Source organism: Prionailurus viverrinus, chromosome D2 (genome assembly GCF_022837055.1).
Source record: "Prionailurus viverrinus isolate Anna chromosome D2, UM_Priviv_1.0, whole genome shotgun sequence".
NCBI classification, from domain to species: Eukaryota; Metazoa; Chordata; class Mammalia; order Carnivora; family Felidae; genus Prionailurus; species Prionailurus viverrinus.
Genome location: NC_062571.1, coordinates 57,353,050 through 57,371,978, shown reverse-complemented (window position 1 = coordinate 57,371,978; position 18,929 = coordinate 57,353,050). Strand labels below are relative to the sequence as shown.

At 54.4% G+C, this 18,929-nt stretch overlaps 2 protein-coding genes across 2 annotated transcripts in view; one reads left to right on the top strand and one right to left on the bottom strand.

The window, feature by feature from the left end:
• The first annotated feature begins 11,381 nt into the window (after positions 1-11,381).
• Positions 11,382-17,274, top strand: SFRP5 (secreted frizzled related protein 5). The gene is made up of 3 exons (XM_047825370.1): positions 11,382-11,904; positions 14,006-14,083; positions 15,794-17,274. Exons 1-3 carry the CDS (start codon positions 11,382-11,384, stop codon positions 16,138-16,140), a joined length of 948 nt encoding a protein of 315 aa, XP_047681326.1. The 3' UTR covers positions 16,141-17,274.
• ZFYVE27 (zinc finger FYVE-type containing 27) overlaps positions 14,499-18,929 on the bottom strand; it is a 30,895-nt gene continuing 26,464 nt past the window's right edge. Inside the window, exon 12 of the mRNA XM_047825368.1 lies at positions 14,499-14,675. Within this exon, the coding sequence (XP_047681324.1) occupies positions 14,545-14,675 (131 nt within the window). The 3' untranslated portion in view covers positions 14,499-14,544. The remainder of the gene's footprint in view (positions 14,676-18,929) is intronic.

The following is an 18,929-nucleotide window of genomic DNA, read 5'->3' as shown; positions in this document are numbered from 1 at the left end:
TAGCCACATTTCAAGTGCCCAGCGGCCACATGTGGCTAGTGGCTACCGAACTGGAGAGCACAGATCCAGATCCAGAACATTTCCATCCAGGAAAAACTGCTGTTTTTTTAAACAATCTTGACCTTCAGGGAGTCAAATCAAGGTGATAACACCTCTTCACATCCCTTCTCTGATCCTGTCGCCAGGATGGCATTATTTCCATTAAGAGACGGGGCAACCCAGAGAGGGGCTGTGCGACCCCATGGCTGCACAGGAAGTGGCAGGCCAGGCACTTGCTCTGGGGTCTTCGGGCATCGGGTCTGGGATGCTCTCTGCCTCCCTCAGAGCTGGGCCCCGGAAGCAACAACTAAAGTGTCTGGCCGTCCGGCCGTCCTGCTCACACAGCAGCCTCAGCTTCCTCTCGATCTGCTTTCTCCCAAAGGGGCCCTGGCACCAGTTTCAAACGGGAAAGGGTGTGAAAGTGTGCAGTCTGGAAGATGAAGGGTGTTTGGTTCCTGTTTGCAAAAACTGTGGGGAAGAGGACTGACTTATTGCCAAGTGATTTGGAATTTTAACAAAAATTCCAGGAAGCCAGAGGCCGGGTAATGTGAGTGGAGGGAAAGAATGCACCTTTCCCTGACCCCAAGTTGCCTGGCCACAGAACTCGGTCAAGAGGGCAGACCTCTGTCTCTAGCGGACCCTGAGCTGTCTTCAGAGTCCCCCCGGGTGGGCTGGGGAGGGGCACATCTCAGGCTAAAAAGGCCTGAATGTTTTCCTGACCGTGGCACGGTCTGGACTCCTGGGGAGGCAGAAAGCTGGGAATGTAGGGAGAGTCAAGAGTTTTGTTCAATTCCAACTCCTCACTTTACTGCCTCAGTGACCTGGACTCAGTTTACTTACTCAGTTTACCTACTAACTTACTTACTTACTCAGTTTACTTCCCCTAACCTCTCTGCGCCTCAGTGTACTCATTGGCGAAATGGGGACTGATTGCTCATGTCTCCCTCAGTTGCTGCAAGGATGAAGCAAGATAAGAGACGTGACTCCCAGACACCCAGTAAAGACGAATTATCCCCACCAGGACCCCAGCTGTCCTCTACTACTGTTCCCATGAGGATCTCCCCTTAAGCACAAACCTCTGGAAAGTCGAAACCAAGTCGCTGCTGATAATAATACTAATAACAGCACCATGCCAGACTCACTGAAGGGTGATTATGAAATCCCAGACGGAGGGATAGGATGGCTGCCCCATCTGTATCAGAATGTATGTGGTGGAGTCCCATCCGTCTGGAAGATTCCCAGCTGTGTGACCTCAGGCAAGTTCCCCAGTCACCTTTGATTTCTCATCTGTAAACGACAGTGATAAGAACATCTGCCTCTTGGCATCATTGAGAGGTTTAAATGAGATGATAAAGCACTTAGCACAGCGCTGGCCGGCCGAGGAACCGTCTGCTGACGCTGTTATTAATCAGAGCATCAGAGCCCTGCGCTGCACGCTGGAGAAGGTAAGGTGGACAGGAACCCAACCCAAGTTCCTCCCCAGGCAGAGGAGGCAGGTTGTGTGAAGCTTCCAGATGGGAGAGTTTTCACATTTCCGCCTCAAGGGGGCCCATGAGCCTTGGAGCGAGGCTGCAACAAGCAGGGGGGGTGGGGGGATGGAAGAGGGGAGCAGGCACGGTCCCCTCTGAGCGTCCTCTTTGAGGCCAGCGTTTCTTATCATGGTCCCCAGGCCACTGCCTCAGAACCACCTGGGGTGGTCCAGTCGGTTTAGCGTCCAACTCTTGACTTCAGCTCAGGTCATGATCTCATGGTTCGTGGTTCACAAAGCCTGCGTGGGATTCTGTCTCCCTCTCTCTCTGCCCCTCCCTGCTTGCTCTCTATCTCTCTCTCAAAATAAATAAAAATAAACTTAAGAAAAAAAAAAAAAGGACCACCTGGGGTGATGTGTATTGAACTGAAATCTGTAGGTAACTCAGCAACAATCTGAACGTGTATTTTAACCAGCTTCCAAGGTGATTGCTTCCCACTGCAAATTTGGGAACCTCTCTCCTCTCCTGGCTGTGGGTATGCCCTGCGATGGCCCAAATAGGCCAGCCTAGTCCAGGTAGACCAAGGAAGCCAAGGACAATTTACAACCATAGGAAGTTAACCCCAAATCTCATTTGCCTGCCCACCGTACCTCTCTATCAATTAAACAAAATCAAACAAACCATGGTGCATATGCAGAGGTAAGGCATAATGACAGGCACAGTGCAGACACTGCCTGATCTTAGCAGATGTCCAATGGCTGAGAATAGATGCCCACCAATCAGTCAGAACACCCAGAGCAGCCAAATCGGGCCTAGCCTACAGCATGAGGCCCTGGAGAGAATTCACACTGGACAGGAGCCACTGTGGGGTCTGGGAATGCTCTGTGGGTAGGCTCTGGGCCCCGCCCCAGCCCTCATCTGTTTTATCTGCTGAGTTCCCACAAGCCACATCGTTTGAAAACAGAGTTGCCTTACTTTAAAAACACCAATGATGAAAAGCATTGATTTATGAGCACTTCTCAACAGGGTCTCTATCAGCCTTTGGGGCAGGACAACTCTTGGTCATGAAGGGCTGGGCTGGACACTGCAGGAGTTAGGCATCCCTGGCCCCTGCCCATTTAAATGCCCCGGGCATAATCAGCCCCGGGCTCCCTGATAACCAAACCCAGGCAGGGTGGGGCAGGTTCTCCACGCAGCTGAGTACTTTGAGCCTAATGCTCCCCAGCTTTATAGGTGAAACAATTGAGACCTGAGAAGTCAAGCAACCAGCCCAAGGCCACAGTGCAGCACACAAGTGGAGAACAGGAGAGCCACAAAACCTGGGCTGAGCCTCAGACCAAGCTAGTCAGGCCTCAGTTTTCCAGAAGTGGGCAGGAGGGAAGCAGGGGCCCTTTTTCAGAGAGCCTTGTACGAGCACCCACACCCTGAACCACCAGCTGGAAGCACTAGGACCAGGTAGCCTGAAGCTAAGCATTGAGCACAGAGGAGCCATTCTGAATCCAGGCAAAGAGGCTGGGACCACCTCAGTGGCCCTCAGGGCAAGCACCCAGCAGTTCCCAGGCCCAGGCCCCAGCTCCCTCCTAACAGAGGACAATCGCTCCATTGGCCAGGGTAGGGGATTGGAGATTCTCTGGCCCTGCTGGGCTCCTCCCCACCAACACCCTCTCCTTAATGAGGCCATTGTTTGCCCAGGGTGCCCCAACAGCTGGCCCCCACCCCTACCACTCCTGCCCTGGGTTTCCCCTCTGCCGTCCTGCCCTCCAGCACCTCCTGGGGGCTTCCTGACTTCCTCTCCTATACCCTGAGTACAAAGGCCCCTGGGGCCTCTCTGACCTACAGTTCCCCTTGCTTGGCCACTCACTTCCCTCACCCAGTCTCTGTTTTTTAAATTAATCAAAGATGCATGGACTGCCAATCTACTCCTGTTCAGCATGAGAAGGCCTTCCATCCTGAGAGCCTGTAATTCCAGCCCAAAGCAAAGCAATCCGCTGTTTTATTTACGGGCAAATGAGCCGTTCTGTGTTGATTTGGAGAAACGTGGAGAACAGTTTATGAACCTTCAGTAGTGCCTTCACAGACCCTGATGGTCAAGAACCACAGGAATAGTGAACAGCTTTCAACTGAAATGTTTTCTAAACCTGGGGTCCTGAGGGCCCGAAGAGCCATAGCTGGAACCGAGAGAGTGGGGGCCGTGCGCAGGCTCCCTCCCATGATTGCACAAACTCTGACCACTTGCACCCTGGCAGTTTTCAGCACCTTCAGGTACTTCTCATGTAATCTTACCACGCGTCTGCAGTAGAAAGTCCTTGTTTGCAGAGGGGGAAACTAAAGCACGGGTAGTTGTGTCTCACCCGAATCCCACAGTCCATAAATGGTAGAGGCAAAGCCTACTAATAGGTGCCTTTGACTCTGTGTCCAGTGCTCATTCTCCTTCCCACAAAGAGGAGGCTTTGGGGTACCTCTCTACATCCCAACCAAGAAGTCGCTGTAGTTGTGATTATAAACTATTCGTGAATTTTGTTCGTTGCCTGGCGGCCCCTCTAGATCTTGAGCTCCCCAAGGGCAGTGGCCTGGCCGAGCAGGGTCAAACCTACTGGCAGCCTCAGTTACCTGAGTCCCGTGGAAGTCTCGCTCTGGCCCTAGGGCCCTCCTCCTCTGCAAGACAGTTGGGGTCAGTGCTCAACAAGATGCAACTCCCCCCAGTCACTTCTCACATGCAGCCACAGAGGGAAGTCCAGGCTTCAAGTTTTGACTTCTTGGCTGTGTGATTGGAAGCAAGTTACTGAACCTCTCTGGGTCTCAGTTTTCTCATATTAATTGGGGGTAATAATACCTACCTCGCAGTGCATAATTAAATGAGATAATGTGTGGGAAAGCACAGAGCCTAATATCGGGCACCAAGATGCCCTAAACAAGTGTTCAGGAGAGGACAGGGGAAAAGGGAGGGAGGGAAGTCAACATGAGCGTAAGTGCTCGTCCATCACCCCCAATCCCTCAGCAAGCATGAAATACTTCTCAATTTACTCCACTCGTCCACAGTCACCCTATAGCCCTGCTGATCTTCCCTGAGCCACCCAAGAATTCTAACAGAGACCAAAACAGCTTAAAGGAAGCTGGCTCCAGCCTGAGCCCGGCTGGCTCCGAAGACTCCCTTCTTCAGCCACGTCCTCCCACCAAGTATTCATCCACCCGTTCAGTCATTCATTCATGCAACATTTACTGAGCACCTACTACATGACTGGCGGTGTACGAGGAACTAGAAAAATGGAGACGAACAAGATAAGCTCTTGCCCTTGTGCAGCACTCTGTCTCTGGGGATGCCAGAAATTGAGAAAATAAACCCAGTACTATGATGACCAGTGTGAGGAGGCCACCGGAGGAGGGAGGGCGGGGAGGGGGGGGTGGGGCTGGGGCGGCGGGGTTCAGGTTCTATGTGCAAGCCCAAGGAGGAGGCCTGGCCCACTAAAGTCTTGGGAAGAAGTTTATGCTAAAGGCAATTGGAGCAACTAAGGGTCCTGAGCATAAGGGAGAGGCCAGCAGGTTAGCAGTGTGAAATGGTCAGTTCTCTCCTGCAGCAAGGAAAACAACGGGACCAGAGGGCAGCCCTCAGCAGTGAGGGAAGACAAGCCAGGAGGAGGGAGAGCACAGGCGGATTTAAGAGAAATTGAGGAGCAAGGAGCCACATAATTTGGTGACAGCCTCTGAAGACCATTGTCATGTCAATGTTCAATAGTATTCGCTAGCAGCTATATAGACAGCTCTTCCGGTCTGCACTGCTGTGAGCAATTGTTAAATGAGTTCTAATCCTCTATGTACTCCAAAAAGGAATTATTGTTATTATCCTTACTTTACAGATGAGAAAGCTGAAGCCCAGAGAGGTTAAATAACCTGCCCAAGGTCAAGCAGCATTACTGAAATCAGAATCCAGTCTCATTCCAGAGTTCACGGTCTTAACCAGAACATCTGGCTGCCTCTCTAGCCAAGGTTACCCACTAGCCAGACCCTGGGGGTCCCAGGTGTGCTGGGAACCCAGGGAGAAAAGAAGAGCCTTCTCTCTGTCCCCAGCCCTGTCCTGAGAATATTAGCAAAGCCCACCTGCATGCTTTCTTTTGCATTTCAGGCATTCTTAGAGCCAGACATGCCCCAGGTCCAAGACGTGCTTGGTCTCTGCTTTTGTTCCCCCGAGGTCCAGGACAACCAGTGTGCCTGCCGGTGTCCAGGGTCATAGAAGGAAGGACTGCGACTTGTCTCCCTGGCCACTTGATTCAATGACAGCGGGCCCAGATCCAGCCCCTCTGCAACCAGGCCCCCACTGCTAGAAGGCACCCAGAGATCCCAGACAGGCCCTTCTGAACTGCTTCCCAGAGCATAGGTTGTGCAGCAGGAAGACTCTGCAGAGCTGGGACTCTGCAACAGATGTTGACTTTACAGTCAACAAAGCTAAATGATGGAAAGTAAAACAGTGTTATAGGTGTGGTAGGAAGAGCACTGGGCTGGGAGCCAGGAAGGCCAAGTTCTAGTTTCCTCTTCTAGGCAATGGGAGGGGAGGAGACGCTGGGGGACAACAACAATGGGTTCCTGCTAGCTGTGTCTCAACGCTTTGGGCATCCCAGCCCTCCTGGGAGGCAGGCAAGCCTGTGCCAGCAGGACCTCCTCACAGACCGGGACAGAAGAGGTCCTTGGCCTTGAGCCAAGGACACAGCCAGCCTCACCTCCATCATCATCTCAACTCTCTTCCTCTTCATTATCTCATTTGATCATCGAGATGGCCCCATGGAGAATGTAAAGCAGAGGTGATCCTCCCCATTTCCCAGATGAGGACACTGGGGGTCTCCCCAGATGAGACTCAGGGTGTGTGGGGGGAGGGGACTTCCTACTGAGTTGAAAACACACAACTGAATCTTCTGAATCCAAGCTTGGTGCACTCCCCACTGTCATGCACTGCCTCTCCCTGGGGGCCTTGTAAGAGACATGAGAGGGGCAGACCTCTCGCTCATGGCTCCATTATAGTACTGATCACAGAGCTACCAGATGCCAGGCACTATGCTGGGTGCTCCTCTCCTCCCTTCCCTCAGTATGTCTTCACTAACACCCAGGAAATAAACGTTCTCCACCTCATTCTACACGTGAAGAAATTAAGGTTCAAAGCTCAAGAGACGTATGCCCAAGGTCACACAGCTAGCAAGTGCTCAGAATTCACCACCAGTCAGTCTGACTCAAAGCCCAGATTCTTCCTGCCACACTACGTTGCCTTTGTGTGTCCACATTCTCCACATGGACAGGGACTGAGACTATTTCATGTATATGCCCAGCCCACAGCAGGCTCTAGTTAAATGTTGGTTCCTGGAATTATTATTCCCAAGACCAAAGCATTAAAAGGAATGAAGAAAGCTATCTCATACAGATGGAAATTATAATCCAACCAGAACATATAATTGTCATGAAACTTTATGCTCCTAACATAGCTTCAAAGTATATAAAGCAAAATTGATTAAAAAAAAAAAAAAAGGAAAACCCACAATCAAAGTAGATGTTATACACCTCTATCAGAAATGAATAGAATAGGAGTGCCCGGCTGGCTCAGTCAGTAGAGTATGCAACTCTTGAGCTCAGGGTTGTGGGTTCCAGTCCCACCCTGGGTGTAGGGATTATGAAAGAGAGAGAGGGAGGGAGGGAGAAAGGAAGGAAGAAGGAGGGAAAGGAAGGAAGGAAGGGAGGAAGGAAGGGAAGGAGGGAGAAAGGAAGGAAGGGAGGGAGGAAGGAAGGGAGGGAGGGAGGAAGGAAGGGAGGAAGGAGGGAAGGAGGAAGGAGAGAAAGGAAGGAAGGAAGGGAGGAAGGAAGGGAGGGAGGAAGGAAGGGAGGGAGGGAGGGGGGAAAGAAAGGAAGGAAGGAAGGGAGGGAGGGAGGAAGGATGGAAGGAAGGAAGGGAGGGGGGGAAGGAAGGGAGGAAGGAAGGGAGGGAGGAAGGAGGGAAGGGAGGGAGGGAGGAAGGAAGGGAGGGAGGGAGGGAGGAAGGGAGGAAGGAGGGAAGGAGGAAGGAGGGAAAGGAAGGAAGGAAGGGAGGAAGGAAGGGAGGGAGGGAGGGAGGGAGGGAGGGAGGAAGGGAGGGAGGAGGGAAGGAGGAAGGAGGGAAAGGAAAGAAGGAAGGGAGGGAGGGAAGAAGGAGGGAAGGAGGAAGGAAGGAAGGAAATATGTAAACTGGCAGTTCTTAAACTTTTTGGTCTTAGGAACCCTTTATACTCTTAAAAGTGATTGAGGTTTTTAGATTAATTAAAGACCTTTTGTTTATATGCTTTTATACCTACCAATATTTACACATTTAAAATTAAAACTGAGGGAAATTTTATTTATTATCCCATTTAAAATAACAAAAATAAACCTCTTATATGTTAACATAAATAACAAATTCTGTGGAAAATAATTATATTTCACAAAACAAAAAAAATAGTGAAAAGAGTGACATTGTCTTGATTTTTACAAATCTCTCTCATGTCTGGTTTAATAGATTTAGATTCTCATACCTCTTCTTGCATTCATTCTGTTGTTACGTGTTGTTTTGCTTGAAGCATATGAAGAAAATTTGGCCTCACATAGAAATGTAGCTGCAAAATAGAATATTTCAACAGCCTGTTCAGATATTGTACATATTCTTCTTTGATACTACTAAAAACCTGCCATGTGACAGTTCCTTAAATGTTGGTTGTAATGTAGAATCCGAATCCATATCAATAAACTTTTCTTACCCTGTTACCTTAAGATCCATTAGTCTATCTTGTTTAGAGTGAATCTCTGAATTGCATACAATTCTGACAGTTGTAGATTCCCTTAAAGGGACTTGGGGCCCCTCAGGAGAACTCTGACCACACTTGGAGAATCACTGAAGTAGGCAATAAAAAAGTAGAAAAACGTAGATTTGCTAACATAACTAACAAGTTTGATCTAACAGGCATCTATGTAGACCTTTGCTCACGACAAACCACAGATACGCTTTTTTTTTTTAACGAACGGTCCCTCAATCACTTCCGGGAAACGTGCACCTGGACAGACTGCAGAAGCTCCAAGATGGACAGATGCCCAGCACGCCAAGCGTTCCCCACAGCTGCCTAGGCCCTGGAACAGGCTCGTCAGGGAAACACATGACATCAGAGTGCAGCCTCCTCCCTGCCACAGAGCCAGGGTGACCCATTGACCTGGCTGGAGAGAGGGCTCTTCCTGACAGCCCCCACCTAGGCTTCATTCCTGCGAAGGCCTTCCCTCCTTAATCTCACATGTCAGGGAGTCTTGGGAGTCCCCAAGGCAGAGTTGTCGGGCAAAGACTGCCCATCTTCCCCTTCCAGGAGGCTCCCAGCTCGGCCCCTCTGCCCTTAGAAGCCCGTGAGCTGCTGGGTACAGACTCACCTGGCTCTTAGGCCTTGCACAGTTCTTACATAACCAGCAACAGGAACAGGCCGGGCACTGGGACTCCAAGAACAGCACAGGCGACCAGCTGCCCAGGGAGCCTGCACCTTGCACGACCACTTGGGAGGCGCCAACACTCCCTGCCAGTGCCCAGGACCACACCTCCCCGAAGTGCAGAAACCCTGCCAAGCCTGAATCAGGGATGAGAGCGAACTGGAGCACAGAGAACAGCATCACTGCTCAGAGCCCCAGACCAGAGCCAAGGCCAAGGAAGCTTTCAGAACACACATCACATTCTTACCCTAAAGTCATACATTTCTTAGAGATCTAACATTCCTAGGTGCCTATTATACGCTGGCATTATGCAGGGGGCTTTCTTTCCAGGCGTCATTTTGTTGGCCCCTCGCAATAAGTACTGAGAATGTTCCATTTACAAACAAGAAGATGGATGGTCAGAATGGCTAAGTCGTCGCCCAAGGTCACTCAGCAAAAGTGCGCTTGGACTTCAACCTGGCTCATTTTGTCTGCAAAGTCCTGGTTCTTGTACCATTACTACACTCTGCTGCCTGGGCCTGCAGGGAGAGGTTCTGTACCTTCTGGCTTTTCATCCACAGAACCTCTTCGTGCTGGGGGTTGGAAGAGGAAGAAAGGAGGGCAAAGGTCCTCTGCCTGTTTCACCTGAACCCAACTAGGTCATCCTGGACATCAAAAGCCATCATTTCCCACCCTGGGCTCTATCTGCTGAACTGCTTCTGTTTCTTCTGTCCTGCCTTTTGTCTTTTTTTCACAACTAGATTCAGATAAAGCATCCCATCTGTGGTGTGTACACCACACCCCAAGCCTTGCACATAGTAGGTGCTTCATGTGTGTCTGCTGAACATTAGGAAGAGTGGCCCCTCACCCCTCTCCACTACCACAGGAAGGACAGATCCATGGGAAGACAGGAGCCTTGGAAACATTCAGGAGGATGGGGGTAGGAGGTATAAGGGCAAGAGTGGAAGGGGCAAGCACAGACCCAAGCCCCAGACTTCCCCAAGCCTTCCTACGAGACACATTCCCAGGGGACCTCCCCACCAAAGACCGGGGAGGTCAGGTCTCAGGTCAGGCTCTCAAGAAGAAGCTTCCCCACCCCCAAGCCTCGGCCGTCCAAAGGCTCCTCCCACACGAAAGCCACTGGAAGGCAGGGGGCGAACATGGGGTTCCTGAATGCCTCCTCTCTGATGCCTCCCTGGATATCCTCAATTCCTTCCTCCTCCCACAGCCATTCCTGTCCTGGGTTGGAAATTACCTTTGGGCAGAGTACTTAAGCCCTGGCCTCTTTGGAGCCCAAGCCTGGATTCAAATTCTGGCTCCTTCACCTATTAGCTATGTGACTGAGGGCCAGTTACTTCACCCTAAGCACCCCATAGCCAGGAAGCCTGCAGACTCCGAATCCAGACTTCCTGGTTGTGCCCTGGCTCTGACTCTGGAACCAGACCACCAGGGTTCAAGTCCTGGCCCCTATCCTTACTTAACTTCTCTTTGCCTGGATACTTTTATCTGTAAAGTGGGGATAATAACTACCCACTCGCCTTATTATAGCATTGCTCTGAGAATTAAACAGGGTAACCTATGCGATGTGCTTAGAACAGACACAGTAAGGATCCAATAAGCATTAACTAGCAATGGAAATAGTAGGTGATAAAGCCGTGAAGTGCTGCGCCGTGTCTACGGCCCTGGGAGCTCCGTGAATGGCAGTTATGATTACCTGCGCCCCCACTAGGCTACGATGTCCCTGGAGGTGGGAAGTCCTGGGTCAGATCCATCTCTGCTTCCCCGGCAGCCAGCACAGTGCCGGGCACCAGGGGGAGTTCAGACAAATGCTCGAGATCGGACGGGTGAAGAACTGCCCTCCTGGAGCAGGAGGGTGTGGGCAGCCAGGAGCCTCCCGCCAGGAGAAGGGAGAACCGAGGTGTCAGGGAAGAGAAAACAGAGCGGAGGGGGAAAGGCCGAGACGGACAGATAAGCAAGTGAAGTGAGTGAGAAAAGGAACAGGAGAGGCTGTGGCGGAGGGAGATAAGGAGGAAGGATGGAGAACTCGACCTGCGACGTAATGCCCAGGGAGGCGAGGGACGTGAGGACGCCCCGGGAGCGGCGCGAGGCCGGCCCCGCGCTGAGGCCGGGGAGCCGGTGCGCGAGAGAGGGGAGCGCGAGCCGGCGCGGGGCGGGACGCACGGGAGCCGGCGGGAGGGGCCGAGGGGGCTCCACCTCGACTCCCCGCCGGGGCCGGGGGGCCGGGCGGCCGGAGATTGGCTGGGGCGCGCGGCGAGGCCGGGCCCGGAGCCCCGAGGTGGGAGGCGCCAGGATCACTCGGTGCGCCCGGGAGCCGAGCACTCGGGCCACCTCGGCGGCGGCTGCAGGGGAGCGGCAGGGCGGCGGGCGCGCGCCGGGGCAGCTGGGGGCGCCGCGCACCGAGAGGCCGGGGTGTGCGCAGCCATGCGGGCGGCGGCGGGGGGCGCGCGGGCGGCCGCGCTGGCGCTGCTGCTGGGGGCGCTTCACGGGGCGCCGGCGCGCGGCGAGGAGAACGACTACTACGGCTGGCAGGCCGAGCCCCTGCACGGGCGCTCGTACTCCAAGCCGCCGCAGTGCCTCGACATCCCCGCCGACCTGCCGCTCTGCCACACCGTGGGCTACAAGCGCATGCGGCTGCCCAACCTGCTGGAGCACGAGAGCCTGGCCGAGGTGAAGCAGCAGGCGAGCAGCTGGCTGCCGCTGCTGGCCAAGCGCTGCCACTCGGACACGCAGGTCTTCCTCTGCTCGCTCTTCGCGCCCGTCTGCCTCGACCGGCCCATCTACCCGTGCCGCTCGCTGTGCGAGGCCGTGCGCGCCGGCTGCGCGCCGCTCATGGAGGCCTACGGCTTCCCCTGGCCCGAGATGCTGCACTGCCACAAGTTCCCCCTGGACAACGACCTCTGCATCGCTGTGCAGTTCGGACACCTGCCTGCCACCGCGCCTCCAGGTAGCGCCGCCGCCGCCGCCACCCTTGCCCCCGCGCGCTCCTACAGCCCCGGGCGCCCGCGAGCTGGGCCCTTAGCCTCCCGCAGATGGCACCCCACCACACACACACACACGCACACACACACACACAGCGCCTTCGCTCAGCCCTGCGTACCCCGGGAACTGTCCCCCACAGCCTTCCAGCACCTCCCACACACTGCCAGACTAGTGCCTTCCCAGGCTCTGGACAAAGCTCGCGGGTTCTCCCCATTCCAACTCCGTTCCTGAAGACGCCCCTGGGGTCCCTGGCAGCGCCCACCTTCCTAAACCTCTGGAATCCCTGGGTAGCCCCAATGCTGTCCCCCCATCCTGGGGCATCCCCATAAAATGCCTTGTGGCCTAAGCCCAAGAATGCCCAGGGTCGCTAAACAATGCCCAAGCCCGTCCACCTCCTCCACAGCTCTGGACCCCAGGGCACCAAAACAAGCATCACTCCCATCCCGTGTTGGGACCTCGGGAGGGGAGAAGGGCGGAGGGAAGGGGTTTAGCGAAGACTGGGGTAAGCACACTCCTGGGCTATGGTTTCCACCCCCCAACACTCACACCCCCCATTTTTTGCACCTGGGAACCCCGAATTCTCCCACTCTCTTCCCCAATCCCCCAGGTTGGGAGGCCTTGGGGTAAAAGCTCAATGCAGGAAGAAAGAGCAGATTGCCAGCGTCTGCCACTGACAAGGAGCCCTTGGGAGAGCTGCTGAACTTGGAGCTTCGGTATTCCCATAAGTAATATAGGAAGCCAGCTCAGGTTCCAGAAACCCGTGAGATCCTACGTGCCACCTCCCAACCGCCCCCAGTCCCATTACCCCTAATCTCTCCCTGGCCTCAGCCTCCCTTCCCTGTGCGCCCCATGGCCCGCCCCAAACACCAAACTCCTTCCAAGCAGAGTAAGCCTGGGCTGGGCACCAGACCGGGGAATAAACAGCGGCATGAGCAGGAGAGCTGTGTCTGGGCAGTTTGTCAGGAGTCTAAGGAGCCCCTGATGCTGCAACTTCCCCAGGAGGCAGCACTGCTTTCCCCTTTTCTTGTCTGACCACCCTACCCACCCCCTCAGGGCTCGCCTCACCCACACAGCCCTTGGTCCTGCACCCCCACGTCCCCTCCTGAGAGGGGTCCTGTGACTGGGTGTGGAGAGTGTGGAGAGAAGGGAAATACCCTGTGCTGGGGTCAGGAAGCAGGGGAGAGACAGCCAGCTCAAGCAGAGACAGTGCAGTCCCTAACAGGGATCCTGGCATGATTCCTTTTTCTGGTTTCCTTGGAACCCCAATATTAACAGCCTGTAAGGCAGGGAAATCCCAGGCTCAGAACCCCACCTGGCCCCGCCCGCACAGTCCTGCCCTCTTTGAAGCCCACCTTCCCCTGTGATGGGGCACCTACCTGGAGGCAGAGACATGGGACAGAGGTCAGGTGCTGTGTGGTGGCCTGAGAACCAGAGGCGGCCCAAAGCGTGTGTGTGGCCAATAAAACAAAATATTTCATATAAAAATTAAGAGTTGTGGCTTCCCTGGAAAAATCAGAAGTTCTGGCCACGCTAAGCCACCCACCTTAGAGGGTAGTCCCCTCAGTTGACCACAGTCCCTGTCCTGGCAGTGTCACTTGTTCCCCACCTTCCTGGACCTGTGTTCCTAGAAAGCCCCTGCAGATTACCCCCACTGCAGCACTAGCCTGGGAGCCTCAAATCCTGAGTCCTACACTCACTTCTCAATAGTTTTGCAGAGTGGGTAGCCACTCTGGACCTCAGTTTTCTTTTCTTGAATAGTAATACTTCATAGTCTGAGGATTAAATGAAACAAAGTTTAGAAGACAGCCCACGTCATGGTTGCAGTTGCCAGGGCCATGGAGCAGTGGTGCCCACTGGGACAGTTTTGTCCCCATGCAACCTTATCTCTTTTGAACCTCACAACCCCCAGTGACCATCGGTACCGTCATTCCAGTTCCTGATGACAGAGTGGAGCCTTGGCAGGGGGAGGTGGCTCTTCAGTCATTAGCCTGGGCTCTAAGTGGTTTATTGAACTCTGATCCCTTCATGAGCCTCCCTCGCCTCCACCCCTGCTTCTCTCTTCACAGTGACCAAGATCTGTGCCCAGTGTGAAATGGAGCACAGTGCCGATGGCCTCATGGAACAGATGTGTTCCAGCGACTTCGGTGAGTGTGGAGCCCACATGGCCACTGCCCCAGTGCCTCTCCTTGACACACACACACACACACACACACACACACACACACACACACGTCCACAACCATCACACTGAATACTAACAGTTTCTGCATCATGGATTCCTCTTAGAATCTGATCAGGGCCATGAACCCTCTCCCCAGGGAAATGCAGCTCTTTTTGCAGGTTATCTCAGGGGCTTCAGAAGCCCCTCAAGGCCATGGTCCATGGGCCCAGAAACCATCCCTGGCCAGGGCTCCTCCAGTCCTCCCTTGGCACTGGCCCACAGAGGGGCCTCCAGGGCTGGATTCCCTTTAGGAGAAGCAGGCTAAGCCCAGAGATGGATGGGGGCACCCAGGGGAGAGATGGGCCCCAGGGTGGAAGTACAGCACCCTCGTCCCTGGGCACCTCAGCCTGGTACCCGATGCACCGCTGGCCAGGCAAGCTGCAGTCACTTGTCCCACGGCTTCGTCCTGGGGCCTCTCCACTCCTGGGACAGTGAGCCAAGTCTAGTCAGGCCCACACGACCCAGCATGTGGCCTTTGCCAAGTTGACTCCTGTTTTGTGTCTTAGCCTCCCTGTCTGTAAAAAAGAGATAGCAATGAAATCCTTACTTCAGCAAGTCTTTTATGTTGTTAGTCTGTTTGTAAAGAGATTACTATTATTGCAAGGTATGTGTGTATCCGAGAGAGGGAAAGAGAGGGGGTAAGGGGAGAAAGAGAGAGATAGAAAGGTTTTATAAGTTTCCTTCCCTGGGTGGACAGAATCATTCTCTGGCATCTCCCTGGCTGCTCACAGAGATGGGGGATCCAGATGTCTGTAGAAGGGGGAGACTAGCCCAAGTGACCCCCATGTTCCAGACTCCCAGTCCCCAACTGTATGAAACTCTCTGCAGCCACCCTGAATGTCCTGATCACCCCGATCACTCAGGCCTTCAACCACCTCCCCCACGCTCACCCCTACATTCACACTCCAGACACACCACAGAAATACTCTCATACATAAAATACACAGCACCACACATCACACTCTGAACCCATTCTACAGTCACACAGATTACAGTGGTGTGTTTGCACCAGCAAGAGCTGGTTGTGCATGCTTCCCAACCTAGTGCTCTGTGATGCGGTGGGCCATGGTGGAGGGATTTACCCCATGGGAACCAGCACATGCTACAGAGCGGGCCCCCTCCCTAGGGCCAGCTGTCAAACATTTATCAGCCCATCATTGCTCCAAACACACACACACACACACACACACACACACACACACACAGAGCCAGAAATTGCATTTCAAAGCACCCCCAGAGATCATGAAGTCCAGCCTCCCTCCGTCACAAGGACCCCACCCCCCACCAAACCTCCCCTTCCAGTTGGGCAGCTCCACCTGAGGTATTTCCTGGGGACCCCGACACCCTACTCCACTCCCCACCAGGAGCTGTCCACCCTGCACTTGGTGTCATGGAAAGGCAGGGGCTCTGGGGTTAACCTCATTCCCCCCCCCATACCTCAAGGCTGAAACATGATAGTGCCAGTGAAAGTCCAGCACATGATAGGAACTTCAAAAATGTACCCATATAAGCCCACCTTCCCAAGCCCCAGGCTTGGAACTTCAGGCTTGAGCACCAACTGTGGGGCCACCAGCAGCCGGAGCAAACCTGCCCATTCTCACACGGTCCCTCTGTCTACCCACCCCACACACAGTGGTTAAAATGCGCATCAAGGAGATCAAGATAGAGAATGGGGACCGGAAGCTGATTGGAGCCCAGAAAAAAAAGAAGCTGCTCAAGCCAGGCCCACTGAAGCGCAAGGACACCAAGAGACTGGTCCTGCACATGAAGAATGGTGCCAGCTGCCCCTGTCCACAGCTGGACAGCCTGGCCGGCAGCTTCCTGGTCATGGGCCGCAAGGTGGACGGACAGCTGCTGCTGATGGCCGTCTACCGCTGGGACAAGAAGAATAAGGAGATGAAATTCGCAGTCAAGTTCATGTTCTCCTACCCCTGTTCCCTCTACTACCCCTTCTTCTATGGGGCTGCTGAACCCCACTGAAGGACGCTCCTCCCTGCCCCATCCAGCCAGCTGTGCCTTGCTCTCTGTCCCCACCCCTGGGGCATTCTCTCTCTTCCTGCCCATCTGGCCTCACCTCTATTCCCAGGCTGACCCAGCCCTGACAGAGAGCGGTTCCATGCAGAGCAGAGCTCTTACCAGCACAGGCCCTAAGGAATGGGCATGGAACCCAAGCTGTCCTTGACTGAGGGGTTCTGGGGACTTCTCTTAGGAGCAGAGCTTTCTCATTTGAAAGCTCAGGGTTTCAGAAAGTAGGTGGTGGGAGGAGAGAGCAAGGGAAGCATGGAGGGGGTCTGAGCAGCCTCACGAGGTGGTTTCCAGAACAGACCATGCTGTCAGCTCCACTCTGTTGGTGGGGAGGCCTCGCCTCGGAAAGTCTCACTATTAGGCTGAGCTACTTGGGGGCCAGTCCCCCACCCCCACTGCTCCCTCGTGTCATCATAGTCCCCCCAAAGGAGGGGCATTAGGGTCGTAGCACCTTCCAGCTACAGTTCCCCACCTTCCCCATCTCTTCCCCTCTCTCTTCCTGCTAGACTGGAGAAGCCCAGCCCAGACCCCCTCCCACAGGCTGCTTTTTGGGATTCATCCCTCAGCCTCCGCATGTCCCTTTTACCCTGATGATGAGTAAATTATTGCTACGCAGCAAGGCCATAGGTACTAGATTAGTTGCAGGCAAGGTTTGGTTTTTAATTTTTTTTTTAAGTTTTTAATTAAATCAAAGAAAAATAAGTTGGTTTTGACTAGGTTATTTCTTTGTCAGCTGGTCCCCAGAGGTGGAGAGAGGGAGGGTCAGAAGGGACTTTTAGGAAGAGGCCCTTGTCATAACCCATGGCCTGTCCACACAGGCATACTTGGAACGCCTAACAGCAATGCCCATGTTCTTGTAAGATCCCTTGAGAGCACCCTTCTCATCCCCATCACTAAGTGAGGGATGGAGATTGCCCTCCTTTTGTTCCTGAAGAGGGAGATGCCAAGATCCCCAGCCTTCTCCCATGGTCAGAAGGCTCTCACAATCCTGCCACATCTCCCTGACAATGTCTGCCCTCAGATCCCAAGAAGGTTGGAGCACAGGAAACTACTCTGAAGAGCCAGGGGTCTAAACATGTCTCTCCTACCCCTTCAGCACTCAGACCCCCTGCTCCCCACCACCCCCCCCCCCCCACACACACACACACACTGGGCACTGATCCTGAACTGTAGGGATAATGGTATAGACTTGTGCTACAGGGACCAGAGAATCTGTAGCCCCTAGGAGCTGGTTAGAAATACAAGCTGGGGGGGGGGGGGGGGCACCCCAGGCCTGCTGTATCAGAATCTGTATTTTCACACATAAACCTTCAAATCTAGAGAGCTTTTGCAAAACACTGGGCCCCACTCTATGCAATTAAATCTGGATCTCTGGAGGGTGCTCGGAAATCTGAATCTCTAGATGCTCTCCGGGGTGGGATGCCGCCTGTGTTGAAAACCTTGATCTAGATAAGCCAGCCGCTGAGGCAGGAGGGTGAGGGGCTGAGGTTACCTCAGGCTTGGAGCTTCTTGGTCCTGCGTGCGGGAAGGAAGTGGCTATAATAACCGAGGGGCTTCTTCAGCGACTTCAGAGCACACGCGGGCCGCTACCGTGAACTGAATGGGGCAGGGAGGGGAGAAGGCTTAAAATGGAGGCAACGGGCTCCTGCTACTCAGGGAAGGGGTGGTGTGAGGAAATCCCAGGGGTTTGTCAGGAATGCCGAGCGACGAGGCAGAGGTACCCAGGGCAGGGGGGCTGGGGACACCCCAGAGCAGCTTTTCTCACCAGCGACAGTACGTACAGCTGCCAAGTCCAGTCCAGGCTCCCCGCTCCTCCAAGACAATGGGGCGCGTCCTGTGAGGAGGACCTTGGCTTCCAGGGCTCTCAGAGAAGCAGGCTGCCACAGAGAAGTGAGGCAGGCCAAAGGGCCCACATTCTGCTGTGGGGCCAGGGGAAGCTAACAGGTGGTCTGACAGCCTGCCCGTAAATCACCTCCCCGGGCAGTCAGGTGGCCTCACCACAGGTCAGGAGCAGCAGAGGCCTGCTTGTTTGTCCTCAGCTCCGAGGAAGCCGCTGCCGCCCACCCTCACCCAGAGCCCTCCAGCTCCCTGAATCTGCCCCTTGTCTCCCAAACTCCTACCCCGACCAAATATTTACGGACACTTCTATGGTCAACCAGGACCAGGGATTATTTTTCCACTGAACACACAGGACTCAAAGCGACTTCTGGCTAGAGCACAATAGCGACCTCTGTCAGGTGCTGGCAGCCAGTGAGAGGCGGCGGGCGGGGAGAGGCTCACTTAGCCCATCCTGGGAAGCCCCAGTAAAGCACTCCTCCCCCGCCCCCCACACAGGGGTCAAGCCCTGCTCTCTGCTCTGCTCCCGACATCTGCTGTGGGACCCTCCCGGCAGTCTCTCCCCTGGGACAAAGAAGAATCCTTCCAAAGACCGGGCAAAGCCCCACGCGGCCTGAGCCCACCCTTCATTTCCTTCAGTCACAACATGCTCCCTCCTGGCCGGCCTGGAGACAGACAGCTGGTGCTGCCCGGCGAGCATCTGGGCTGTGTGTCGGTGAACGGCTGCCTCTGACAGAAACCCCAAGAAACAGTGGGGCTGCTCCACACGAGAGGTCTAGAGACGGGCTGGTGGGAGGTCCATGTCCCTGGCTCATTCTGTCTTCCTGCCCTGCGAGGGGTGGCTTCTGTTCTCGTGGTCGCCTCCTCCTCCCCACTTCTCGACCACATTCCAGGCAGCAGGGCAGGGA